Source organism: Trichophyton verrucosum (assembly GCF_000151505.1).
Source record: "Trichophyton verrucosum HKI 0517 chromosome Unknown contig00274_1.f1.exp, whole genome shotgun sequence".
Lineage (NCBI taxonomy): Eukaryota > Fungi > Ascomycota > Eurotiomycetes > Onygenales > Arthrodermataceae > Trichophyton > Trichophyton verrucosum.
In genome coordinates, this window is record NW_003315471.1 from 12,269 (window position 1) to 38,023 (window position 25,755).

The 25,755-nt window shown below is 46.9% G+C and overlaps 10 protein-coding genes across 10 annotated transcripts; 7 read left to right on the forward strand and 3 right to left on the reverse strand.

Annotated features, from left to right (window-relative positions):
- Nucleotides 1–1,739: 1,739 nt before the first annotated feature.
- TRV_03228 (uncharacterized protein) lies at nt 1,740–1,913 on the forward strand (the record flags this gene model as incomplete). The annotated part of the gene is made up of 1 exon (XM_003022595.1): nt 1,740–1,913. One exon carries the CDS (start codon nt 1,740–1,742, stop codon nt 1,911–1,913), a length of 174 nt encoding a protein of 57 aa, XP_003022641.1.
- Nucleotides 1,914–2,045: 132 nt separating this feature from the next.
- On the forward strand, nt 2,046–3,508 carry TRV_03229 (neutral amino acid permease, putative; the record flags this gene model as incomplete). The annotated part of the gene is made up of 5 exons (XM_003022596.1): nt 2,046–2,116; nt 2,184–2,515; nt 2,575–2,715; nt 2,780–2,994; nt 3,056–3,508. 5 exons carry the CDS (start codon nt 2,046–2,048, stop codon nt 3,506–3,508), a joined length of 1,212 nt encoding a protein of 403 aa, XP_003022642.1.
- Nucleotides 3,509–7,427: 3,919 nt separating this feature from the next.
- On the forward strand, nt 7,428–8,054 carry TRV_03230 (uncharacterized protein; the record flags this gene model as incomplete). The annotated part of the gene is made up of 2 exons (XM_003022597.1): nt 7,428–7,779; nt 7,855–8,054. The coding sequence occupies 2 exons, from the start codon at nt 7,428–7,430 to the stop codon at nt 8,052–8,054; spliced, it is 552 nt and encodes a 183-aa protein (XP_003022643.1).
- A 519-nt stretch (nt 8,055–8,573) lies between these two features.
- TRV_03231 (uncharacterized protein) lies at nt 8,574–9,750 on the forward strand (the record flags this gene model as incomplete). The annotated part of the gene is made up of 3 exons (XM_003022598.1): nt 8,574–8,621; nt 8,693–8,765; nt 8,924–9,750. 3 exons carry the CDS (start codon nt 8,574–8,576, stop codon nt 9,748–9,750), a joined length of 948 nt encoding a protein of 315 aa, XP_003022644.1.
- Nucleotides 9,751–10,740: 990 nt separating this feature from the next.
- Nucleotides 10,741–12,238, forward strand: TRV_03232 (uncharacterized protein; the record flags this gene model as incomplete). The annotated part of the gene is made up of 2 exons (XM_003022599.1): nt 10,741–10,916; nt 10,954–12,238. 2 exons carry the CDS (start codon nt 10,741–10,743, stop codon nt 12,236–12,238), a joined length of 1,461 nt encoding a protein of 486 aa, XP_003022645.1.
- A 490-nt stretch (nt 12,239–12,728) lies between these two features.
- On the reverse strand, nt 12,729–13,604 carry TRV_03233 (uncharacterized protein; the record flags this gene model as incomplete). Its single annotated transcript, XM_003022600.1, has 1 exon — nt 12,729–13,604. The coding sequence occupies one exon, from the start codon at nt 13,602–13,604 to the stop codon at nt 12,729–12,731; it is 876 nt and encodes a 291-aa protein (XP_003022646.1).
- Nucleotides 13,605–15,605: 2,001 nt separating this feature from the next.
- On the forward strand, nt 15,606–16,218 carry TRV_03234 (uncharacterized protein; the record flags this gene model as incomplete). Its single annotated transcript, XM_003022601.1, has 2 exons — nt 15,606–15,778; nt 15,846–16,218. 2 exons carry the CDS (start codon nt 15,606–15,608, stop codon nt 16,216–16,218), a joined length of 546 nt encoding a protein of 181 aa, XP_003022647.1.
- Nucleotides 16,219–16,677: 459 nt separating this feature from the next.
- On the reverse strand, nt 16,678–18,000 carry TRV_03235 (geranylgeranyl pyrophosphate synthetase AtmG, putative; the record flags this gene model as incomplete). Its single annotated transcript, XM_003022602.1, has 3 exons — nt 16,678–17,143; nt 17,234–17,622; nt 17,689–18,000. 3 exons carry the CDS (start codon nt 17,998–18,000, stop codon nt 16,678–16,680), a joined length of 1,167 nt encoding a protein of 388 aa, XP_003022648.1.
- Nucleotides 18,001–20,985: 2,985 nt separating this feature from the next.
- Nucleotides 20,986–23,077, forward strand: TRV_03236 (uncharacterized protein; the record flags this gene model as incomplete). The annotated part of the gene is made up of 6 exons (XM_003022603.1): nt 20,986–21,008; nt 21,065–21,164; nt 21,233–21,618; nt 21,676–21,849; nt 21,912–22,205; nt 22,267–23,077. The coding sequence occupies 6 exons, from the start codon at nt 20,986–20,988 to the stop codon at nt 23,075–23,077; spliced, it is 1,788 nt and encodes a 595-aa protein (XP_003022649.1).
- A 528-nt stretch (nt 23,078–23,605) lies between these two features.
- TRV_03237 (lignostilbene dioxygenase, putative) lies at nt 23,606–25,422 on the reverse strand (the record flags this gene model as incomplete). The annotated part of the gene is made up of 2 exons (XM_003022604.1): nt 23,606–24,742; nt 24,802–25,422. 2 exons carry the CDS (start codon nt 25,420–25,422, stop codon nt 23,606–23,608), a joined length of 1,758 nt encoding a protein of 585 aa, XP_003022650.1.
- Nucleotides 25,423–25,755: the final 333 nt, after the last annotated feature.

The following is a 25,755-nucleotide window of genomic DNA, read 5'->3' on the forward strand; positions in this document are numbered from 1 at the left end:
AAGCCCAAACAAAACAAAGACGAAGACGAAGAAACAATTCTCGAAGATCTTAACTAATGGAAATGGCATCTCTCTTTCTCCAATTAAGCCTCCCTGCTCTTTGGCCAATTTCAAAGCCGCCTGTTAAGCCCGGGATGGCCGGATGTATAACTACTGACAACCCTCCCCATACAAACTGATGTATACTCTACACCGTAAAAGGGAAGAGGACGACGATTGTCGGGGGTCCTGGGGGTCAAACACACGGCATCTAGAGCCCACAGTATCAGTCAGCGCGCCCTCCACTCTCAACCCGGCATGCTGTGTGGTGGTTGGCTCAGGGGCACGAGCAAGTGTCCACCGCGCAGTCAAGCTGGGCAGCGATGTCCATGCCTGAGCCCCCCCTATCCTCTTCCCCGTCAACCCACAATCTCCACGGAGTCCATCTCATCTCCCATCGCCCTGGCCTCTCACCCCATAACACGTCCTCTATCACAAACACTGCAGCTTTACTAATATATTTACTATTGTTGGGCGCTGCTCGCCTTGTGTTGTCGTCGTCGTATACATAGTACTAGTAGTTGTCGTCGTCGTCGCCAACCTCGCCTAACGTCGCCTTATGCACGAAAACTCTTCAGCCAAGCAAAAAGCTTATCTTGGCCTTCCCGCTCGGCAAGGCGCTTCCGAGCCGCGGCCGCCTTTATTTCGGCCGCAGGAAGAAGCTTCTATCAAACTTCTGTACATGCAGTGTACACAGCGACTTCTGCGCACGATGCAAATGTGAAGCTATACAGATACGTATACGTGCTGTTGTGATGGTGTGGCTATAACCACGCTGTGCTATGCGGAGACAACCACCTGGGGAAGACAAGGCCCGCTTCGCTCCACACGTCTCTGACATATATTATTCGAGAAGGATGCAATACTGTTGCAGCGCCCCACGGAGACGGTGGAGCGATGGTACAGTTGTTGGTCAGCCCTGGTTGCATCAGGACGTCAGCGTCCGGAGCAGATCGTCGCCTTGCTCACAGCAAGCTCCACTCCTGGAGGCAATCCCGATTGATCCCAGGGCATGGTCAGCCAGTTGCCCAGTACAGCTATTGGGTGCGTTTTGTGCCCCCTGCCAGATGACAGGTTGATCGGCTCTTCTTCGTGCCTTCTACTATTGTTCTCCGGAGCGTCCGGGGAACGGGAGAGTGGAATTAACACCGCAGACGAACCTGATCCAACATGATCCTTGGAAAAAGGAGCGAACGCTGGATAGTGGATTCGCCTAGGAACCAGGCCCGCATGATGCTCGACCAAAGTCGACTTAGACTGGCCAGCGCGGCCAGCCATCTACATCATTCACTCCAAACTAGCCGGGAGGGGGATGGCTCGTTGTACCTTCCCATAACTTTCTTGTTGTGCGTGGCGACGGAGAACCGGGGAAACTGAAAATTACCAAAACCCAAGAGTGGGAAAGCCTGTTAGCCTGTTGCCGCTTGGGCAAGAGTGGATGATTCAATAAAAGGCTGAGCATGTCGACATCTTTCCCATTCCTCTTCTTCTTGACTCTCACCTTCTCCCCGTGGCCGGTCTGCACCTCTTTTGACATACCCTCAACCGACCACTTTCTCCATTTGTTGCAGACACACGGCCACCACTCTCCCGTTCACACTGACAGAGCTCTCTCTGTCTCTCTCTCTCTCCCTTTCTCTCTTACACCGAACCCGCACAGAGAGAAAAGATAGACAGGACAGGGCATACACACCGTCGCCATGTCGACAGACCAGAAATCGGAGGAGAAGATCAATCAGGATATCTCCCTCCGTAACAACAACATCGATGAAGAGCAGAATGAGATCTCAAAAGATCTCCCAGCCTACCAAAATGATCCTTTCGGAGATGAAGAATTTTCAGACGTCAAGTATAAGGTCATGACGTGGTGGTAAGTAGCTAGCTACCTATGATGACTCTTTTAACTAGTCTGATCGCTAACGACCTATCCAGGCAATGTGGAATGAGTATGAACTCCCGCTGTTGGGTTGGACCGCCTTCTATTGATAGCTAACAATGCCCTAGTTATGATTGCTGAGACGATATCTCTTGGAATTCTTTCTCTACCCTCCGCGGTCGCTGCGCTGGGTATTGTTCCGTAAGCATCACGCTCATTATTGTAGCTCTTAAAAAACTATACTAACGTGTCTCTACTTGCTGTACAGTGCTATAGTCATTATAATAAGTCTCGGTCTCCTTGCCACATACACCGGATATGTAATCGGCCAGTTTAAGATGAGATATCCTCATGTCCACAACATGGCGGATGCCGGCGAAGTCCTCATGGGCCCTATCGGGCGAGAAATCTTGGGAGCTGCCCAGTTACTCTTCCTGGTCTTCATTATGGGAAGTCATATCCTAACGTTCATCGTCATGATGAACACCCTCACCGATCATGGAACATGCAGCATTGTCTTCGGAGTTGCCGGAATGATCCTTTCTTTAGTCCTTGCGCTTCCGCGAACCTTGAAGAACGTGTCTTGGCTGTCGATATCATGTATGTTTTTATCTGCTCATATGCTTCTCTCTATCACCAGCCCACTGACTATCCTCTAGCTTTCATCAGTATCCTGGCGGCCGTGTTCGTCACTATGATTGGAATCGCTATTCAGCATCCTGGAAAGGCAGTTGAAATCACCGTCAAGAGTGATCTTTACCACGCCTTTTTGGCTGTCAGCAATATTGTTTTTGCATATGGTACGTTCCATCCTTGAGAGTACTTAATGCTTTGTGTTGTGATCCAAGCTAATAAAATGTGCAGCTGGTCATGTGGCCTTCTTCGGGTTTATTTCTGAGTTGAAGGAGCCTGCTGGCTACCCCAAGGCTCTTTACCTCCTTCAGGGAAGCAATACGACCCTATACACTGTCAGTGCTATTGTTATCTATATCTACGGCGGAAAGGATGTTGCTTCCCCCGCCCTCGGCTCTACGGGACCAATCCTACGAAAAGTTGCATATGGAGTCGCTATGCCAACAGTATGTCGCAATAACCTGAATTTCCTCCACTATTACTGATTGCTGACACACAATTCTGTAGATTGTCATTGCTGGTGTGATCAACGGTCACGTCGCTAGCAAGTATCTTTACGTCCGAATCTTCCGTGGAACCAACAAGATGTCACAGCGAACCTTCCTCTCCCTTGGTACCTGGGTCGCTATTACCGTTGTTCTCTGGGTTATCGCCTGGATCATTGCCGAAGCTATCCCTGTCTTCAACAACCTTCTCAGTTTGATCACTGCTCTTTTCGCCAGTTGGTTCACTTGTGAGTTCCTCCCCATCCAGCTTAACCATCTAGCTCTACAATATGAGAATAAGCAGCTAATAATGGGTTCAACAGATGGCCTTAGCGGCTTGTTCTGGCTATACATCAACAAGGGCAAATACTTCTCCTCCCCACGCAAAATCTTCCTCACTTTCCTCAACTCCTTTGTTTTCGTCGCTGGTGCGACAATTGTAAGTGTTAAGTCACGAATTCCGAAGCTGGTCTAGATGTTAGTACTAATAATGTGTTAAATAGTGCGGACTTGGTCTATATGTGTCCGGCAAAGCGCTTCATGATAGCCCGGCCGGCGCCAGTTTCTCATGTGCAAGCAACGTTGAATATTAGAAAGTTAGAAAGAGCCATGAAACATTCGGCAGATTTGATTTTATACCACTATTTGATGAATTATGTTCCGCGAGTCATTTAGATATTAGATCGTTCATTGAGGTGCTTGGTCCACCTGTCGAGAGACAGTTCGTTTTCTAGCGTGTCTGGAGCAATCATGTTATGTTTTAATTTTCGATGTACAAATACTATGGTGCGAGATATCAATAAATCAATCCTCGAACGATGAAAACTTCTAAAAATTTATCCCACAGCGCAACTTCCAAAGACATTGATGAGTAGTTACAAAGGTCGTGGCTGTCAAACACGATAAGGAGAAAATGATAACGTACTCTTAGGAAGTTCAGAGACCGAATCGAGGATTAAGATTAAATAGCTATGTAGAAAATGAAGTCCATAAACGAGTGACTGGTTTGTTACATGTGCAACACACAGAAATAAAAGGGGAAGTGAAGTATAATATGACAAGGGACATTAGTCCCATTGTGGCTTGAATGAAGGGACGCGCCATCTATCCGCTCTCGCTGTCTTCCTGTTCAGCGGGCTTCTCAGCCTCCTCGGGGATATAGAGACATTTGATGCTCTTAGTCTGACGGCCATCATGCTTAAAGGCATCTGGAACACTGCGAGAAGAGACGATAGAAGTGCTGGTTTCGCAGTTTTCATCCCTGGATGATTGTTAGTGTTTGCTTGGAGGGGGCTAGACTATTCATGGGATATTGTAGGGAAGGCGTACGAATAGAACTGGCACAGGGCGCCGCGGGGCAACTTCACGGACCCCACGGAGGTAACGCTAGGGAAGAATATTTGTTAATAATTGACCATGCTGTCAATAGGGAGGCCGCGGTGATATCCAAGCTTTTCGGGACTCATACAATGGATCAGCCAGAGGGTTGCACTCGGAATCAATCGGGAGTTCCTTGCGACGGCCATTGAGCCCGGTCAAGCTGTAGATAGCAGCCTGCAGAACAAGGGTTAGCACACCGTCAATTCTGAGAGGATATATTGACAATTGCTTACATTGACGTTGCAGGTGTCTGTGGTGGGCGTTGGGCCGGCACTGACGAGAGCAGCGCTCGTAGCCATAGCAAGAGCAATATAGTGAGAGAAGAACATTTTTAAAATGTTTATGTAGGGAGCGGATGTTTAAACTGTGTCTAAACCAAGTTTCTGAAGAGGGGTTTCTTCTCCGTGAGGAATATTGACTGTTGACCCGTGTCTTGTGCTGATGTATAAAGAACAGGTCAGGAGGTAAGAACGAAGTATTTATATTGAATCGACCTGGCCTCTGAGATGTCTTCTTGATCGAAAAAGGGGGCTTCAATTGACATCTCAGTTAATCCGTGAAACTGTGACTATGTAAATGCAGGTACAGATACCAATATCAACATATTAGCTGGTCTCTGTGCGTCGCAGTTGACACAATATGGTAAGTAGCATTGCTGTTCCAAACACATCATCGCACAGAAGACAGCGTTCCACTGCAGTTTAGCTTGATCAAAACCACAACTGGCTTTCCAGAGATGCAGTGTGTTCTCAAGTGATTGTTAGGGTATTGAGTGTGGCTATCCCGGCCAACTGCCAAACCACGACATCCTAAGAGTACTATTTACCCTTTACCGTGGCCTCTTGAGTATATGGATATGCATTCCACTGGATCCAATGAAGTACGAACTTGTTGCATTTAATGCCTGACAGCATTAAGTTGGCTGTCCGTTAGACAAGGATTTACCTCTCAAGTCGGCGCATTAGGCTGGAAGCAAGACTTCGATATTGTGTTAAATATGAGTTAGAATAGGCCCCGAATTTTGCTGTAAGATCCATTTCTGCACAGATAAGCTATTCCTGAACAGGGGCCCTCGCAGGCCAACTAATGGGTTTATAATGGTTGAAAGCCATTTTCATATGTTAACCCAAGCTGCATGGTAGTTTTGATAGAAAGAAGCCCTCAAGGGTAAACTGCTTCCACGCCTTAAAAAGGGGCTGTGAGCTGGACACAGCGTCGAGATGTTGAGTAACGTGACTCTGGTCAGTTCTGTCCGACATGTAGCGGAGAAGTAGAACATGTTCTCCTTGAGCACCAGAGGACCAACCTAGTTGCGCCACAGTATTGTACAGTTGTAATACTGGCTGGTTCGATTATGAAGGAATTTCTTGTCAATTTTTCCTGTTACTGGGCACATTGTAGAGGCCGAGAAAATAGGGTTAATTGCCTCTCCTGAACATTAAGCAACCAAGTGTACAGAGAACCGATGTTACCCCTAAGATTGGTAGGCTAAGCAGACATCCTTTCTGTGGTGTTGCCGGGTAGATTAACCGCGCTGGATATCATCATCAGGCTTTGGGGATGCCGTATCCAAGAAAAAACCTGCTGTTCAGCGCTAACCACAAACGAGCTGTGATTTAGATAGCCTAGTCCAATTTTGTATTCTGCATTCTTTGCCTCTATGTAGTCTTGAGGCGTACTAAGCCAGTCCAGGCCAGGTGAACATTCTCCCGAAAGGTGATTGCTTGAGATAATGAGGCAAGGGACGAAAAACTGGAGACATAGAGCTGTCCAGGCTCTGTTATACTCTGAGAGGACATCGCCTTTGGTGGCGACTGAGAGGAACATTGAGATGTTCTCGTTATATTATTTCCGTGTGTGCCAACTTTGCAGAGCAGATATGCTGCATGAAAAGAGGACCAGGGCATCTCTCGAGTTCATTCTCAACCCCGGTATAAGCCATAACATTGCTAATAGTATATCTCGATATATAAGACAGATATATAGATCAAAAGGTAGTATCCATGACGTTGATACAAAGTAGACCGCAGCGATGAAGAGATAGAGTGTGCGTGTGGAGACAAGCCATGACGTCTGTAGATCAAGCATCACGTGAAACTGGGAACATGCGGCGCCGTATAAGAACGAGCCGGAAGACGAAGGTCCCCCCGCCTTGATGGAAGAGCACCGTATAACTGTACTCACACTGTTGCAGAAGAGAAAACGGAACTAGTATACGACTACAGTGAGTGTATGGCCCGAGACTCCTAGTGGGACGTCTAGTGCGGAAAGGTAGAGTAGCAGAAGCTGACGGCAGAGCGTGTCTAGATAGCTGAGATACCACTATAAACAAAACCGACATTATGGACAAGGTCACCGAACAGATGAAGGGCTCCCAGCAGCCTGGTGAGATATTTCCCCCTAAACAGGCCCTGCATGCTACTAGATGGCAAAAGAATATCGATCTCGGATCTACATGGCTAGACATCTAGGCTAACCGCATCTCAATTAACTATGTAGGAGACGCCAAGAACACTGCCAAAAAGTTCACCGATCAAGGTCAGGGCAAGGTCGATGAGCTCAAGCAGAAGGGCCAGGAGACTGCTCAATCTGTCAAGGATGCCGCATCCAATGTCACAGGTAGTGTACCAGGCGGTTCGTCCCCCAACCGGTTCTGGTTTTTCTTTTATCGCTTCATGTTGTCATTGTTCGCGCATGTGCTAACCCGACTGACTTCTTGTAGCCAAGTAAAATGACGTCCAGGGCTTCCCTAGGAAACAATCCCGTGGAACTGGCGAGTCGACAATCTTATGGTACCGAATTTGGATGGGCATAGCTTAGGTCAAAAGGAACACGGACTTGTTGCCAAATTTTGTAATAGTCGTGGATAATGTCGAATAAATTCAATCAGACACTCATTTGATAGGGTATCGTGCCTTTGTGTTTGCTTAAAGCACGGCCAGGATCATAAAAAATAGCCCCTTATCGCTGTCAAGAAATATCACGTAACATGGTGACAGGCCAATATAAGAGGCATGCCCATTTTTGAAAAACAAGACAACTTCCCTTCTCATTGCCTTGCATGTGCCAAAACTCGAGTACCAGCCCCTCCAGCTGTAGCAGAGACGTCGTGGACGACACATAGGAGATACTTGCGATCTGGTATTATAAATATTTCGTGTATCTTTGTCCTTAGCCGCAAAAGCTTTAACTCGTCATCTTCCTCGCGTTCCGGTGGTGTCTGGTCTTCAAATGGATTACCACCAGCCAGCTCACTGTCTTTATTTGGACTTTTCTTCTTCTCATTTTCTGTTTCATGGTCGTCCTCATTACCTGCTGGTGAAGATAGAGCGGTACTCAGGGATGATGCCGACGAAACGAATGCGTGTATGTGTACAGCGAGTGTCTCTGCTGGACTAGGTTTATACGGTACTGCATCCCTTGTGGGCTGAACGGCTACAGGGCTGCTGGCCGCCTCCGAGAGTTCACCATCTTGGTCCGTTATTGACGAAGGTGTTGCCGCCTCTGCTGATGGTGCGGAAGTCGGTGACGTTCCATTTGTGGTACTCGGCGCCGCCAGAAGGCCTGTTGTCTGTATTATCGAGCCATCCTTGCGCGAAAGTATCAATGTCGACTGTACCCCGGGCCGTGATGTGAGGTGAGACAATTGAGTAGCTACGTGCTGGGGAACCTCTGGCAGCTTTGATAGCTAGCAGTTAATATGGTATGCAAGCGAATAGGGGATATGCTCTCCACGAACCGGGTTCCGTTCACTCATCGTTAGATCTTCTAGCAAGAGACCAATTATCTTCTAAACAGATATCCGAGAAAGACCGTGTTTCAGAGCTGGACGGGCAAATAAACAAAAACAACCCTTGTATCGAGAGATATCTGGTCTTTCTTCGTCTTTGCTCGTCTTGCGATGCCCTCTTGTTGTTAGGTTGCTCTACAGTTTAGCCTTTATTGATGACTAAGCAGAGATAGCGGGAAGCCAAGCCTGATAAGAACGACGCTTTACTTTTTTTTTTTTTTTTTTTAGACACGACATCGACGGATTTCTCCAGCGACCACGTTCCATTTGAAGTGCGGGAGCTGTTTCTTATACCTGGTCTCCTAGTCATTGATATATCTTGAGCTGCGGAATTGTTATCAGCTGCTTGACTCACGGCAGTCGGGCAGCAATGGGCTCCAGTCAGAAAAAGAAAAACGAAAAGAAAAAGGATTTCCAGGTAAATATGCGCGCAAGCAACGAATATGAGATGAGATGCTCTATAGCGCTCGGGTAATTAACTGTTCATAGAAAACGAAGCTTAAGGTTGGCAAGAAAAAGGCCGCTCCGTCGAATTTTACGAATACAAGCTTCAAATCGAAAGGTAAGCTTGCCTAAAAGACCTTGTGTTTAGTGTGGAGGGAGAGATGGGCGGAGCTGACTTATTACATCACTATTCAGCAATCGTTTTAAATCAACAGTCACTTTCAACCAGTGCGCCGTCTGAATCCTCCCAATTTACCCATTCGCTGTCCTTATTAGGCTCCAAGACCGATACCCAGCGCAAGGAATCCTTGTCTCATCTCACTACCGCTATCTCATCGAGGCCCGTTGATTCACCACTTCCCCGACCAGTAGGAGTTATCCTACCGCTATTATTCCCTTTAATTCTGGATGGCAATAATGGAGTGCGAGCCCAGCTTCTTAAGTTGTTGAAGGTTCTTCCCCAAGCTGACTTGGAAGGTCATGCATCTACATTTTTACCTTACCTTCGAGCTGGCATGACACACTTGGCGGCGGATATCAGGCTATCATCTGTGGAAATTCTCTCCTGGCTACTTTCTGTTGCTGGACAGGAACTAGTATCTGCAGCAGGGGGATGGGTTAAAACGCTGAATTGCTTCCTTTCACTACTTGGATGGCATACCGAGACCTCAACAAAATGGTCTTCTAATAAAACTTCATTTGGGAAATCTGGAAGCGAGGGAAAGCTAACAGCAAGGGTACTACAAATATTTGCCGAATTCCTGCAGGCAGGGATCGGCAAGCCTGATGAGCAGAGTTTATTGAAAGAGGGACAAGGAATTAATGATAGTCAGGCTTGTTTCCCTCTCCGTCATGTTCAATATCACCTTCTCCCGACAAGGTCATCTCCGTTCGCCTACCTCGATTTATTCGGCAGTATTAAAAGCGAGGAAGCGGATATGTATGAATCTCGTGAAGACCGACTAAGAGTTTTTACGCAGATTTTCCACCTCCCGGTTCAGCGGGGTCTTGATGCTGCCAGACAGGATGGAGGTGAAATCGGTCGAGTTTCCGCCGCAGCCAGGAAGGTACTTCGAGACTGTAACTTGTCCCTTAAATCGTGAGCTGAGCTGTTCTGGACCTATCTTAGGTTGGAGCTATCAGACGGCCTTACCGCTGCTTGGTAGATATTAATGCTGGTAACACCTACCAGCCAGCCAGGGCTCCCAAGGACGGACATGAGCAGGTACCGGGATTCAGAGGGGAAAAAAGAACCTGGATATACCATCTCTGTCATGCGGCTAGTTCCGTGGGACAAATAGCTACATGCCTGCAAAGTAGGTGAAAGGCTATTGCCAGGGACCGCCTACCCTGACCGAAGTATGAAGAACATATGTTCCATATATCCTGCTATCCTTAGCCAATATAGATGGCGTAAGGACTAAGGAATCTATAAAACATTCTACCATGGGTTACCTCGATAGCAATATGTCAACAGACATGATGCTTCTATATTAATGCACTCTATTTCAACATCTCTTTGTTACCACTACTACCTCTATTTGAGGAGTTACTCTTTTAATTCCCTCTGAGCCATAGATTCATTATCTATTAACTATCAATCAATGATAGAAGTGATGCCTAAAGATTCACATAACTCAATGATAATAGATCCCTATATGCAACAACAACAACTCGCATGCTACAATAATAAATAGGTGAGTCTATCAAGCCCCCTTTCTTCCCCCCCCTGAGAGCCAAATTTTCTAACGCTGGTAATCGCAGAGTAGCTCCTGCTCTATGTTTTTGACGACAGAGCTTGTTGCTGGGAAACCACAAACAAAGCTTCACATTTTCTTCTTCCTCTCCTCTCTTCTGCTCTTCTTCTCCTTTTCCCACACGGATGGGCAGGCCGCCGCGTCGAATCCTGCCGCCAAAGGCCCTTTTTTTATTCTATTATCATTTGCTATCATATTCATATGGTACAGAATCAAATTTAAGCAGCTCGTTAATCGACAACATTTCTACCCCCTTTATCCATTATGGGAGATTCCGTGTTCAAAAAGCCGCTCCCGGTCAAGCGAGATCCGCAGGCGGCAGTCAGGATGGTCAGGATGCCGTCCGAGGAGACGGAAGACGAAGAGGAGACTCCGGTCAAAATGTGGTTCAACGTCATTTCATTATCTGCTCGTAAAAAGATCTGTGGCCCTTACAGGCTAAGGAGATTGTTTTTACATAGATCAGCCAATGATGTTTTGTTCCATGTTGCTGTTCCAGATATCCGCCCCCTGTAGGTGCCCTGGCGCGCCTTTCCACCCATTTATCAGTTTGCTGATAACATATCAAATCAATTCCAGGTCAGACGCCTTTATGGAAGCTACTGAGCCACTTCCATCTTCGACTATGGCTTCACCCGATACACCAAGGCGATCGAGTTTATCTAGCGTCAGCACGGGGTTTACTTCACCAATAGACCAGGATTCACTGGCAGCCACAAATGGTATGCCAGAAGCAAGCCCGGGTACTGTGTCTGATATGTTGGGACAAATGCGTGATGGGGAGCTACTTCAGAAGGGGACAATACAGGAAACACGACTCGCAGCAGGTGCCCTCTCCCCAGCCAAGAGCGAACAGCCAAAACGCAAGAGGGAAGAAGAAAGCTCCTCTGACGACGACAGCTCGAGTGACAGGCGACCATCGAAGGTTTCCAAGTGTAGCGAGGATGACATTCCCAGTCTTCAATCTCACTCGTCGGATGGGTTTGAAAACTACCAGCCGCAGCTCGAGTATCTTCCACTCAAGGTCTATCAACATATTCTTCAAAAGCTAGATTTGCTAGATATCATTCACCTTGGCCTCACATCGCGGTTCTTTCTTAGGATACTAGCAATACATCTCCAGTCGATTCTTACCATCAACCTAGGACAATTGGCAGGACAGAGTATCATATGCCTCGGAGACGTGACTGGCCAAAACGACTTCCCTCCTGTGGTATTTACCGACCCTCAGCTTAGAAGCATCTTCGCCCCACACTTGCATAAATTGGTCGACACTGATCACCCGACGCTGCCTGAGTTTTTACGTGAATGTCGTCCCCTACTTTCGCATAGACTTCGTACGCCTTCAGATTGTGGGTTTCTCGATTCAAAATGGTTCAACGACGAGTTTTACAAGCTTCCTATTACCGTTATCGGCCAGATGATTGAACTACTCTGCCCAACGGAAGGTGACTTTTACCCACCAGGTGCTGAATGGATACTCCGGAATATCACCACGAAAGAGTATGTTTACAAGCCGAAAAACGGACTGGGACTTGGCGATGTTATACTTTTCAAGGCATCCTGGGCCAGCCAGCCACCAGCGGGGATTCAAGTTAATGTCGGAGCGCCAGTACACCGAGGTGCATGGGCTGGTCACCGCTTCGAAATAGTGCAACTGGAGCATCATGAACGCGAAATGATGGCGGAGACGACGGCTGAAACGATTGCAGGTAGCTCAACTGAGAAACCTTGGACTGATGTGACCACCGAAGTCATCGATGAGCTCGAGGAGATGTGGGAATTTGAGTGCGGCTCCTGTTGGAAATCGCTTACCCGCCGGCCTATTGGCTGAAGTAGCCAGAGTCGTTTCAGGTTATCAAACTCAACGAGTCCTCTAAAGCTCTTTGACTTACTTTTTCGCTTTCTTTGACCAGAAATAGGATTGGGTCAGTCTTGTAACTTGCCTTGCGGTTTGGACACTAGTATTCAGGAGCTATCGCATTACAATTCAACCCGCCTCTTGGCTTCAATATTCGTTAAGCCTGTGCTGCAATAGCAAGGGCGCCTCAATAGATCGTAGCTATTGAATAAGAAGGAAAGCCAATCTAGTTAACACTCCAGGGAAATGCCCTCGTACTAAAGCATATTAACGGGAGAGTCAAGGGATCATTTAAGGTCTGCTGGTAGTAGATAAGGAGCGTATATGCACCCTCAAAACAAAGCATGGTAATTCCGAGATGTCTTCCATTTGATGCAGTAGTAATAAACAGGAGTTATACCGGGAAAAAGTATTGTAAGGGGAAAAAGCATGTAGAGAAATCTAACTATAGCATAACCTCCATTCACTCTCCTGGTAATTTGATATCAGCCCACCCTTTCTTCCCATCCTTGCTATTCTCCGGGACAGTCTTCCAAGCATCCATATCAAGCCAGCCTATTCTTGCTCTATCACCAAAGCCCCCCACCCAAAACGCCTTTTCAACAACCAGCCGTGCCCAGTATCCACTATGCGGAGATTTTGGTGACCCTGGGAGCCAGTATTTGGAGTCTGGGTGGTTTTTGAGGAAGCACTGTTCGATTGCTTCCTTGTCCCCTTTAGATAAAGACGAGAGTTGAATCTCCTCAATACGTCCGAGGAGTGAAAGACGAGGAAGCCCAGCTGGCACACGATCTAGAGGATCTTCTCCCTCTGGTAGAATACGGGAGTGCTGCCACCAGTCAACTGATAGGGAAACCTTAGACCCAGCCTTTGCATTTCTAAACGTTGTACCAATGTTTAGGGCAAGTAAAAGAGGATTTCCTCGTCCAAGGATATTCGTCAAGGCAACGTTGTTATCATAGGCAGAGCAGTCGGCGATATAGTCAGGTAAACCAATAGGCGTTCCCTCGAGAGTGCCGTCCCTATAGCCTTTGGGGTAGACCGTGGAAAGGACAGCGGTAGAGGAGATAGCGAGCAAACGGCGTGCTAGTAGATGGGTTGTGGGCCAGTCTGGGATGGCTGTATCAGCTACAGGCTCATCACCATCTTCATGTAGCTCGTTGTTGCTTTTTACACGAGGAGGAGCGAAGGGCGGGGAGTAGAAGGTATCTCCGTCAAAGTAGCCAACCCGTATCTGTTCTGATGCTTTGATATCAACCTGTGAGTTGGATCTGGATTTGATAGGTGAGGACGATCCCAGGGAGCCTAGGAGAATGGGTATGGTAATAAACAACCTCATTTTGTCGTAGAGGTTAATAACAGCTCGTGGTGTCTAGTAATACCAGGTTAAACAGAAAACTAGAGAAGTATAAACTAAAGCACAGGTTTACTTTGGGTCAGAGGTGTGTTTCTTCGGTTTATTCGAGTGTTATGTGTTTGCTTCTCCTCGGTCGGTTTCTTGTCGGAAGTGAAAGAGAAGCAAACAAAAGAGGTGACGTTGAATGTTGTTATTCAAAGAGGGGAGACACAGAAACCTCGGAAGCGGAAGGGGAGCTCTTGGTACTTATCAGATCAAGATAAGATTACGCAGAGGATCAGATAAGATCACGCCACATGACAGTTAACAAGCGCCAAGAAAGCCAAGCTTTTCCAGTCTGCCTCGGCTTCTTTCTGCTGCAAAAAACAACGACAACAGAAGAAGGATAACGATTCAGATGATAACACGGAGAACAGAACTAACATAAAGAACGGCAAACAGCGAAGATGGGTGAGGTGCGTGGGGACAGAGCTATGGATAACACGTGGACTACTTATTCACGGGGTACATACTTATGTACGCAAGGTGGTGGACCAAGACAATTTAGCACTTTGCTGGGCTCGGTGAAGCAGGCATCCTATTTGCTAAATGGACATGCAGATGGCCCCTTTGACGGGGAAACGGCTAACCTTTAGGTCTAACAAACATCACCGGGCTGTGTTTTGTCCACAGCCCGCATATCTAACCTTGCCAGTGGCGATGTGTAGCCCGTCTCACAAGCATAGTCTTTGCCATCACCGCAACTTTCCGGTCACCGTGAGAGCAGATACTACAATAATGGTAACCAGGAGTATGATAATGCTGCAAAAACCGAGAAAGGCAAGGACAGCAAACCAAGCCATATCCGCCGCGTTGCCGTTCCAAGTGCGTCCTTCTTCGATTTCGCGCTCTTGAGTCTCCTTTGTTGCTGGCTCATGAGATCCCTGGTTGAAGTAGTCCGACGCTGGAGATTTCAATGTCATGCTTAGCTGAGCTTTGTTATCGTGAACCCTAATCCGAAACGATGAAAGATGTCCCTCTGGATCGTTTATGTTAACCGTTAAGTGCTGGCTATGGGGCCGCGGATGCTCTGGCAGATTTACGTCTGCTGAAGGGGGTTTGAATGCGATAGACATCGATATGGAAGCTTCGTGGATGGGTTGGTTAACTAGTTGGCTACACGATGCACCCTCGAGTTCTTCAAGAAGCAGGTCTATCTTTTATAACGCGATACGAGAGCGACTAGTGAACTTCTGTGCTCATTCCTCTAGTGACTAAAAAGAATGGGTTTCGATAGTCCTTTACCTATAACGTCACATAAGATTACTCGTTACTACTAAACTGGTCACTCCTTGGGACTTGTAACTACTTATAGTCGATGGATGATCATCTGTTTCGATCAATGAATGGGCTATCAATCTTCTACTTGGCAGTGAAAATGTGGGGCTCTTTGGATCTTGATGGTTCGCTCCATCGGATTTTAAAGTTTTGTGCCTGGCCGCCCTCGAGTTCGATGAGAACGAACCTCCATATCTCGACATTCAATCGCAACGACGAGACTGCGATTCAATACGGACAACGAACGCCGTTCATCTGAGTCGCAAGTCACTATATATTGTTAACCTGTTAGCATATTGCTTTGCAGTTATGTCTGCCTCCTTTATTGGCGCTCGCGGTGAGTCCTGACTGGGTGGACGCCAGCCATTGACGGCGCATTGACAATCACCTGCTAACTGGCAATCGATGAAGCGTTCAACCATGAACAGCATTCTGATGCAGAGGCGGAGTATGATAGACTACGAGGACTAGCCAGGCATGAGGCTGAACTTCGTGGTTCTTGTTTCGATCGGGTATGAACACCTTCCTCCCGCGCATTGAGCATCTTCTTGAACCAATCCACTAACACCCTTCCTATAACCTGTACAGTCCCGTCAAGCATACGAGAATGGAGACGGCCAGCGGGCCAAAGAGTTGTCTGAGGAGGGCAAAGAGCATGGCCGGAAGATGGAACAGTACAACAAGCAGGCCTCGGAGTTCATCTTCAGGGAGAACAACGCCGAAGGTCGCGTTGCTGCGGACACCATAGATTTGCATGGCCAGTTCGTCGAAGAAGCAGAGGATATTCTAGAAGAGCGCATTAAATATGCCAGGCAGCATGGACAGGACCATCTTCATGTGTATGTTGATGTGCAAGAACTCCACTCTCGTTGGACTGCGTTGAGACTGACATGAGATTACAAATAGGATCGTCGGCAAAGGAAACCATTCCGTGAACCACGTTCAGAAGATTAAACCTCGCGTTGAACAAGTCTGCCGAGATCTTGGCCTTCAGTATGCCACTGAAGAGAATGCGGGACGGATATATGTCAATCTCACCGGCGGCCCTGCCAACATGCCTCCCCATTCGTCACATCCGAACCAGGGCCACAACCAGCCTCACCACGGTCAACCTCAGCACGGCCAGCCGCAACATGGTCAACCACACCACGGTCAACCACATGGCCAGCCTCATCACCAGCAAGGGCATCAGCAGGAAACCCCTGCTGAGAAAATTGCTCGGAAGGCTGTGCCAATCATTCTCAGGAAGCTGGAGAAGGCTTGCTGTATTGTTATGTAGGTGATTATGGGTGGATTTTGTTTCCTCGAGTTTTTTGATGTTGGATATATAATGGGTAGATATGTTGTTTTTATTCCCTTCGTGTTCTAGTTTTGATGGAATAGTGTTTTGTTTGACAAACACTATTAGATACTGGTAAAACGTCTACCAAATCGGTTGAGTGCGGGTTGGATCGCCTTTTTGTGCCTGTTTTTCCGTACTTTGCAAACCTTGAGCCGCGTATATAATGCCTTTAGATAGAACCATGATGAAATTTATTAAGCGATTGTAAATATCGGTCTCAAATTAGTTATTAGTTAAAGCAGATAGCCACCCCACCCACAGCTAGATAGTACCTAGCTACATAAATTCCACCGCCTAATAAGCAAAAAAAAAAAAGAAGAAAAGAAAAAGAAAAATACATTATAGTTAACAATAAACATTAAAATAACATGAATCAAAACCACATAGATAGATCACTTAGTTTTCAGAAGATGTTCGTTTATCCCCACAGTCCATCAGGACGGGGTCAATGATTCGATTGAGAATAGCACGCACCAAATTGCCACTTCCAGCCTCTCCGTTTGCTTCGCTTTGGCTGGGTATCAGTGAAAAGGTACGTTCTAGCTCCTCGATCAGGAGAAAAGCTTTGTCACGTAGTTCGATTGCGACTTTGCGGGTATACTCGAAACTCCCGGTGCTCTCCATGTACTTGACAGCATACTTCTTGACCTCGTTGTCGTTGGTCTTTTGCTTGAGGATATTGATAAGTTGGCGATTTTCGGGTTGGGCTCGAATGCTGTGAATGACAGGGAAAGAAAACTTTCCTTCCGTCAAGTCTTCGCATAGGCCTTTGTTTTTACTGTAAGTTGGGTTGGAAAGGTTGAGATAGTCATCGCAGACCTGAAACATCAGCCCCATCAAGTCAACGAGAGGGACGCAATCTCTTCATGACGTTGTTAGCGATATAGAACGTGGATGGGTAAGAGGAGGGGGGGGGGAGAAGAGGAAGGGGATATAGTAGTGATAAACATACATAGGGACACTGCTCTCCGCTTGCATAAGCTTTATAGCCAGTCTGAATAGGCCGCCGGTCTTGTTGCCGACCATTTCTAGGTAGTCTTCTTCAGTGGGGCAGGTCAAGGTGTCTCTCCAGTAGAGATCCATGCCTTGACCACGGTGCAGGTTCATAAGCTCCTTGACGAAGATATTGATAGCTTCAGGGCTTTTCAGCTTCTGAATCTCGTCTAGGGCTTGAAAATACACATAGTTGGCAGAGTTGATAGTTTGTGGAATGCCAAAGATGTTGTGTGCGACTGGCGCTCCCCTGCGAAGATGGGAAGAGTCCTCAACATCATCAATACTGGGAGGTAATATGTTAGCAAAAAGTGTTGCCTCGTTCTGCTCCAGTTTCCCGACTGCTGACTATCGAGCAAGCAAGACTTACAGTAACGAAGCAGTGTGAAGCATCACGATGACCTTGGTAATTACCGCAAGGCTTTCCTCTGGGACCTGCAGCCATCGATTGTACGCTGCGATCAGCTGTCCCCGGATATCCTTACCGGGCTGGTTAACCGTATAGCTGTACGGCCCCAGCACGATATTCTCTTTTCCTGCTGTCCACATGGCTTCAGAAGGCTTTCCTCGCCGAGTAGAGAACGGTTTTCCGCGCTGATATCCGATAGATCCAGGACAAGATCTTCTAGCAGACGAAGCAAACCACTCTTCCTCAGCCGTGGGCTTGGTGACACCTGTAGAACTTGTGCGCGGAGGTATAAGATTGGGAGCTACCCTGTCCGACATGATAACGTCGTGAAAAAGAGCATCAGAAGGAGAGTGTGGTATATATATATACACTGATCAGGCAACCCTGCAAGTCAAGATGGCTCTTCAGAGGAATGCATTAGCCCAGTGGAGCAGTCGGCCCGAAGCAGCGCGTTGGAGTCGACAGCGAGGCTGGCCTTTCGTTAGAATATCCCAGAAACGTACACGAGAGGAGGCCGCAAGGCTGTATGTAATTATTGATTATCTACGGAGTATATGGCTCATGGATGGTTATGTTGTAGTTACCTAACTCTTGCAGCCCGCGGGAAATGGCGTTGCTACCTAAAGTAGTTAGTGTGAACAAGCTCAAGTTATTCTTGCCGCCGCCTGCGGAAAAAAAAGGACGCCAATGAGCGGCCGAGAAAAGGCGCACGAAACTGTCCAATGGAAAGTCGTTATCTGCCAGCGAATAAACTCGAACTAACCTGATGAATAAGCGTATATGAGCAAGTTAAAGATTTTTTTAGCGGTGGGGAAGGAATAATGCATATTAATAATTATATTGTCAATATCCTATTGGCCAAACCTTATTCCTGACAATCTGTGAAGGGCTTTTTTTTTTACGTCGAGCTATGTACTATCGGCTTCTATCACATAATGTGTCATCATCCAATCAGATCCAGATGGAGCCCCTGTGGGGCCCTCGCATGGCGCGATCGCGCTCGAGCTCAGCTCAGGCACGAACAAGCCTTCTTCGGGTCGCAACATCACAACCGCCACCGATGATTGCGAGGCGGGGGGGCATGGCTGGCCGATGGCCTCGCTCACGCCCATGGAGAGCGCTTTAGTAACAGGCAGACTCAATACCAAATGCAAGATACCCCTTTGAGACCATCGGAGATGAGCCACCATTTGCTCCGACAGATCCTGAACCCTGAAACGCCAGGTCACAGAGATAACAGAGGTGGCATATAGAAAACTGCGGTTATTCCTAGCATTATATCATACGACTATTGCCGGAGGCCCTACCAACTAGGAGATAGGAATACCGGAAGGTGATATCAAAGGGTAATGTCGCCGGTGTGGGAAGAACGCATAACATCCTCAAAGATTACATTACCTGGTTCTACCCGAGAATACACTCAAAACTGCATTCCAAGCTTCCTCCAGGGCTGCGATAGTTTACTTGACACAAGCATAGACAGGTTTTTACGATCTATTTCCTTGAGTACTACTACCGCATGGCCATGCCGGAGACCGTGGGAGCAGTCCGAGGAACAGTTCCATGAATGAATTAATCGCGTAATCCACCGCGGATTAAAAGCCATGGGAATTTCAATGAAGTCGGGAAATACATGAATCAGGATGGTTTCGAGCGGATTATGACGGATATTATTGATGTGGACGCCTCGGAGCACTCCTCAGTGGATTTTACACTAGGCGGGCCCTTACTCCTCCAGAGTAATCAGAGACAGAGCGGGACTTTAAAGGCGGAAACGCGTGGCCTGGAATCCGTTAATCAGCAGTGGAATGATATGACAAGAAGACTCTAGCGCTAGCGGAAGGAAGCAACTCAAACAACTGGCACAACAGTTGACCAAGCGAGTCCACTGGGCTAACGGAATCAAGGAGAAACGCGACTACTGCACAAAGACCAAGGAGTTCTGCAGGAATTATGTGATTATTGCATGCCCCAGGGACAAAGCGAAAAGAGGACATGAAATAAAAGCTAGTGCAATTAACATCATTGTGTATGTTGGACAAAACAGTAGCGCAGCCAATGATAAGGCCAAGATCCTGCAGAAAGACACAAGCTTAAGGTGGCCAACCGTGTAGCTTGGTGGGGCCGGGTTTTCTAGGTATCAACCGGACGATTCTTTACCGATATACCCTTGATGGTGCTATATATGGTGACTTTATCAACCTAGAATTGGCATCCAACCTAAACTGTCGCATGGATTGAAAGTTAATCCCCAAAGAAACAAACCTAGTTCGCTGATGACACATACATCTATATCCTTGGAGTTTACACTGCGACAATCCAGATAACAGACCACCATATGACACCATGCTGCCATTCAATATTTGGGGACAAACCTCGGTGTATCGCAAAAAGTTTGACCAGATCAAGTCGCAGATATAGGGCATTTCCTGTGGGCTTATAAATGAAGGCACATGTATATACCAACTGCAAGACAAGTTACTCCGGAGCCAGGGGTAATTCTAGACAATCACTTTACCAGGATGTGTTTTCAAAAGGGCCGGCATTACCATAGCCGAATGCAAGCCTCGTCACTCACCCAATTCAGCAAATACCAGAGCGGAACCGGCATATATACCAATATACAACCTCTAGGGCAACGAGCTGGAGAGGTTGCAAGAATATTCCTATGGAACCCTTAACAATAGTGGATCAGCGAGTCAAGCCACAAAGGAGAAGGTTGATATTGTCTCTCGCGCGTGGCGTACTGCTATCAATCTTGACCTCATAGCACGAGATGAAGTTGACGTAACTAGCATTGCTGTATGCATGCTCCGTCAAGTGTAATCCGGAGACTATCGGCCGGAGCTCAGATGGTGGCGTACCTCTACGTATGGAATATCAGCCTTATGGATGACTCTCGAAAATAGATACCCACCACTACAAGTTGATGACGTGCATAACTAATCGGCTCAGCGGGTAATCGAAGGTTTCCCGAAGTTAGTCTTATACAAAATGCGATACCCCGATACTAGTTAACTAGTCCAGGCAGGGAACTAGTGGATGAGTGGAAGGCTACTTTCAGCACCGGGGATCGGCACTTTGACTTACTGTCATGTAGTTCGGCCTTACTAACACCTCAGCTAAGGCAGTTACACTCTCTCACAATAGCACTATGGGTTTCCTGGCTTCCAGACTCGGTAGTCGAAAGATGTATAATATGCCCTCCATACCTGCCAGTATTTCAGTGCCCATTAAAATCTCAACTTTTAGCACTTTGGGCTGTGGTAATTGCCAGAATACTCAGAGTGAAACACGCAACAATGGGGCTCGACTATTTGATGGTGTAAGTTTGATTATCAAAATAGATATGCAAACGCAACTTGAATAACGATTTTATAGCCATGTAAAATACAATATTCCTCCCGCTCTGTTATTGACAATTCTCTATAAACCTTTCTTCACTCGCCTGGAGGTTTATAAAATTGTGTTTCTATGTACGGTAGGTTACTATTAAACATTTCCGAGGCAATGATTTACTCCACTGACTAACTGACGATGCCCATATAGATTGCTGTCGTTTGGACAACTCCATGGGACTCGTACTTGATTCGAACTCGAGTATGGTCGTATCCTGCGGATTCAGTTATCGGCCACACCATTTTTCGAATCCCCCTTGAGGAAGCTTTCTTTTTTATTATTCAAACTTACAACACCAGCCTTATATATATCCTTTTCAACAAGCGATTGATCCTTCTGCCCTACCTATCTGGGCCGATCAAGCCCTTGACCCAGGGATTATTCGGTACTGTAGCTCTTCGGACATGGAGGGACTTCGGTATTTTGTTTTTCACTGGGATCTCCGTTCTGGGTATTTCATGTATCCGCGCTGGCGGTGAATACATGTATCTCGGATTGATTCTCTCTTGGATTTCCCCAATACTGCTCTTACAATGGTGGGTAGCTAAGATACAACACCAACAGTTATTACAAGACCTTTACTAACTATATAGGCCCCTTATGTATCGCTTCCTACTTGGACTCCCTCCTGCCAGCCTTTGGGTTCCAATTGTGTTACCAACTCTTTACCTTTGGATAGTTGACACTCTTGCTTTGAGAAGAGGAACTTGGGTAATAGAAAGTGGAACGAAAGTTGATATCCAGCTCTGGGACGGTCTTGAACTAGAGTGAGCCGCGCCAGTTATTTAGCCCAGCCAGAATTCTAGCTGAAAGCTAACAATTGATCTAGGGAAGCATTATTTTTTCTAGTAACAAACGTTATGATTGTTCTAGGCATTGCAGGAATGGACAATGCAATTGCACTGTTCGAGTACAAAGCCTTCGTATCCACCACTGCTGTTGGCGAAACGCCTTCCATACCTCGGCTCCTTACTCTTTTCTTTACGAGAAGCCGCCGTTATTGTGACACGAATGTTCTTCGGGAGATGTCACAAGCTGTCACCCTTCTGAAGCAAAAAAGCCAGACCATGTATTTGGGAAGTGCAATGTTTGAAGGGCAGCTTCGGTTAGACCTCGTCGCATTGTAAGTATACTCCCTTAAACGAATGTATTCAGATAGCATGTTTTAACAACATATGTATCAGGTATTCTTTCTGCCGCAAAGCTGATGATCTAATCGATGATGCACCCAATCGTGCGACTGCACAATATTGGATTAAGCAGTGTGAAAAGGCCTTGGAATTGAGATTCAAATTAAAGGGAGCTGCACTGGACAACACGGCAGCCTATCAACAACTGACGAAATCAATTCCACCACAGCTGCATGCTGCAGTCCATTTGCTACCAGCATCTCGGCTTCCAAAGGGGCCACTTTCCGACCTCCTTAAAGGCTTTGAGATCGATATGAAGTTTGATTCCGAGAGAGGTATCTTCCCTATTGCTACAGAACATGACCTTGAAGTGTACGCATACCATGTTGCAGGAACCATTGCCACCCTCCTCCTGGAGCTGGTGTTCCGTCACCACCCAGTGTCTATCAGCGATTCTGAGCGTTTACGAGTGATATCAGCTGGTGAGGGCATGGGCAGAGCATTACAGTACACTAATATCGCCCGAGATATTGTTCGTGATGCTGAGATCGGCCGCGTTTATATTCCGAGCGTATGGCTAGCAGAGCAAGGCCTTACTCCCTCTATGGTGGTCAATCAGCCTAGAAATCCTAAACTGATACCGTTGAGGAGGAGATTACTCGACAAGGCTGAGAAATGCTACCGGGATACGCAGGAAGCAATTTCAGAACTCCCAGCAAATGTTCGAGCCCCTGTGCGAGCGACAGTTACGGTTTATATGGACATTGGTCAAGTTATTCGCGAAAATGAAATGAAGGTCTGGAACGGTAAGTTGAAGGTTTCGCGTTGGAGGCGGTTCAAAGGCGCCTGGTTGGCAATGTCATGATGGTGGTGCCATCTCAGGTCATTCAACCAGGCAGCTACCTGTTAACTAACTTACCCGGGCACTCTAACTTATATATCCGGTCGTATCTGGCTACCTATGAATAGTTTGAATCAAGTTTTGATTTACTAAAGGAGGAAAAGTATTCCAGTATGTGCAATATTGTGTCAATATTACCTCACAGATGCATAAAGGTAGATGTAATATCTAACCACAACTTGAGTTAACTATATAACTAGGTAGTGAATTATTATAAATAGAATCCACTTTTAACCCAACCTAGGTTAACCTTATTCCGGGATTAATATCCGTGTTATTAACATTTATACTTATCTGCGTTATTAAGATTATCCATGTTACTTCAACGTTTATTGTTCTCCACTAAAAAAAGTGTACACCGGCTCGAAACTAAGGCTCGCTGGAGGAGGCTTGAGCATTACATACATGTACGTATGATCAAGGTTGTGCATAAAATTAGAACTTCCCATAAGTATAACTAATTAGTACGACCGAGTAATAACAAAATATTCCTCAACCGCTTCGGCAAGTCTCAACTGCCCGCTGATTGCAAACGTCATCTTCTGAAAACCACCAGCCGTGTAATCCATAAGGTACCCTTTGAGGAAGATAAATGCGCGTTACCATACGCATAGTCTTGGCATCAATCATCCACAGCTCACTTTTGCTCCCCACTGGGGCAAATCCGTCTTCATCGAGCTGGGATTCATCAAACACAAAGGTCAGAAGCCACCCGTCATCCTCCGACACCCCGTTTGTGCGAGGAACAAAGCAGCACTCTTGTAGGTACCACCCGGAGGGCGTCTGAAATATTTTGATGGGATCGTCTGGATCATTTGAAGTCAAAATCTCCTGAATGGATCGGCTATCCACTGAGCCTGTCACCGATCGTGGGGGGCTTCTAAGGCCCTTGCTGATCAATGCCTTTACATCCAGCTTTGCAAGGCAGTCGATTTTAGTGGCGCCCCCAAGTGCCGTAGAGAATGTTCCCTTTGACGTTGAACAGCCATAAACATATTGTGTAGCTGACATGGCGAGGTGTTGGGGGACGTGAGGAAACTCGAAAGATATTACAGAGAGAGCCCACTGGTGAGATATGATATTTTCCGCCTGAGACAAACCAAACTGAAAGTAATAAAGGCGACATTCCTCTTCGATGTTCCGTAGATTGGGTGGAGGCCGAATGTTTCCCGTATTGAAAACGATGGCAGCGCTTGTCATTCGGCATGCAAGCAGATTCACAGTTGCCCCCTTATCAGTAATTCTGTCGTCCCAGGAATTGACGGTATGAAGAATGCAGCATGGTTCGGTTTCAAACCAGCGTACCTGGTCTGGTTTACGCCTGGGGAAAATACCAAAACGAGTGCGTCCGTAAAAGTCATATTCAATAACTGGTTTGTTGTAAGCCAGGTTCAGTGGGTCTAGAGAAAGAGGAAGATCGATAATGATGGTATGCTGGCGTGATACGCCAAAATCATGCATCATCTTGGCTGACTTGACTCCTGGGACGGGAAGGTTGAAAAGGGGTTCTGACTGCTCCAAGGAAGCCTCCTGGGCTCGTAAATCGGGTACAACGGAGTAATGCACAAATGGCTGGGCAAACGTTGAATGATAGACAATCAACTCGCGAGAGATGGGATCTACCTTGGGCTATATCCAGTCAGTTAAACGGTTAATAACTATACAGAGAGTAAGCTTAGTACACTTACATGTCCGGTCGTCCACTTTTTCAGAAATCCTGTGAATCCAGGCCCTCCGAACCCGGTTAAAGATGGAGATATTGAATCTTCTGGCTCTCCCTCCGCCCTCAGGCCATTGAACCAACCCACTGTATCGAGCTCCGGTAGCGTTACTCTCATTGGCGGTCCGCTCTCGCAAGTGGCCAACGCACGCCCGCTATGATAAATGATGCCGGTATTGGCCACACTGATTTTCTTAATCGACCATTTTGAGCCATTTACATATGACCAAAGGACAAGAAGAATGGCTCGACAAATGGCATAAGCTATCTTGAATATCGATGAGCTTGGGTTGATCAACGTTGTGACACTTGGAAGTATGGGCACGCGCAGTTTTGGATTCGCCCGGGAAGCAAGGAGAATATCCGTCAAAACGTAATTATTGACGAATTCCGGCTGAACCGCCTTGCCCTTAACCTTTCTAAAGAAGACACCGCTGAGCATCCCATCACCGTCAAACCAGTGGACATCCCTCCCATACTCATGGTTCATCGATGGGTTCCCCCCATTGCGAACGTACTGTCCGCCATTGAACTCTTCCGGAATATCACCGGTATAACGGCAAGGTGTAGGTGGGCAAGTATTGTGCATCGGCGCAAAATTGCCATGTACGTACCTGATAGCTAACTGGTAAACAAGGGCTACTAGATAGTAGAGGGGGGGGGGGGGGGGGAGGGTGTTCAAAATCCCACGTACATAGGTATGCTGGGAGCCTTCGCCCCTGAGGCATTCTCCTGCTTTTCGTTATCCATTTAGTGCGGTTAGTCTGGCGAAGATAGGTCTGAAGCACATTTCCTCGGGCAGACTAGACGTAGCATATATCCCTAGCGACTGCCTTCTAGCCATGGTAGTCAACCACGGATCCAAAATCTTGATTTCCCTTTGCCATACCGTAAACTACTTCTCGATTCCCTCCGGCTCCGC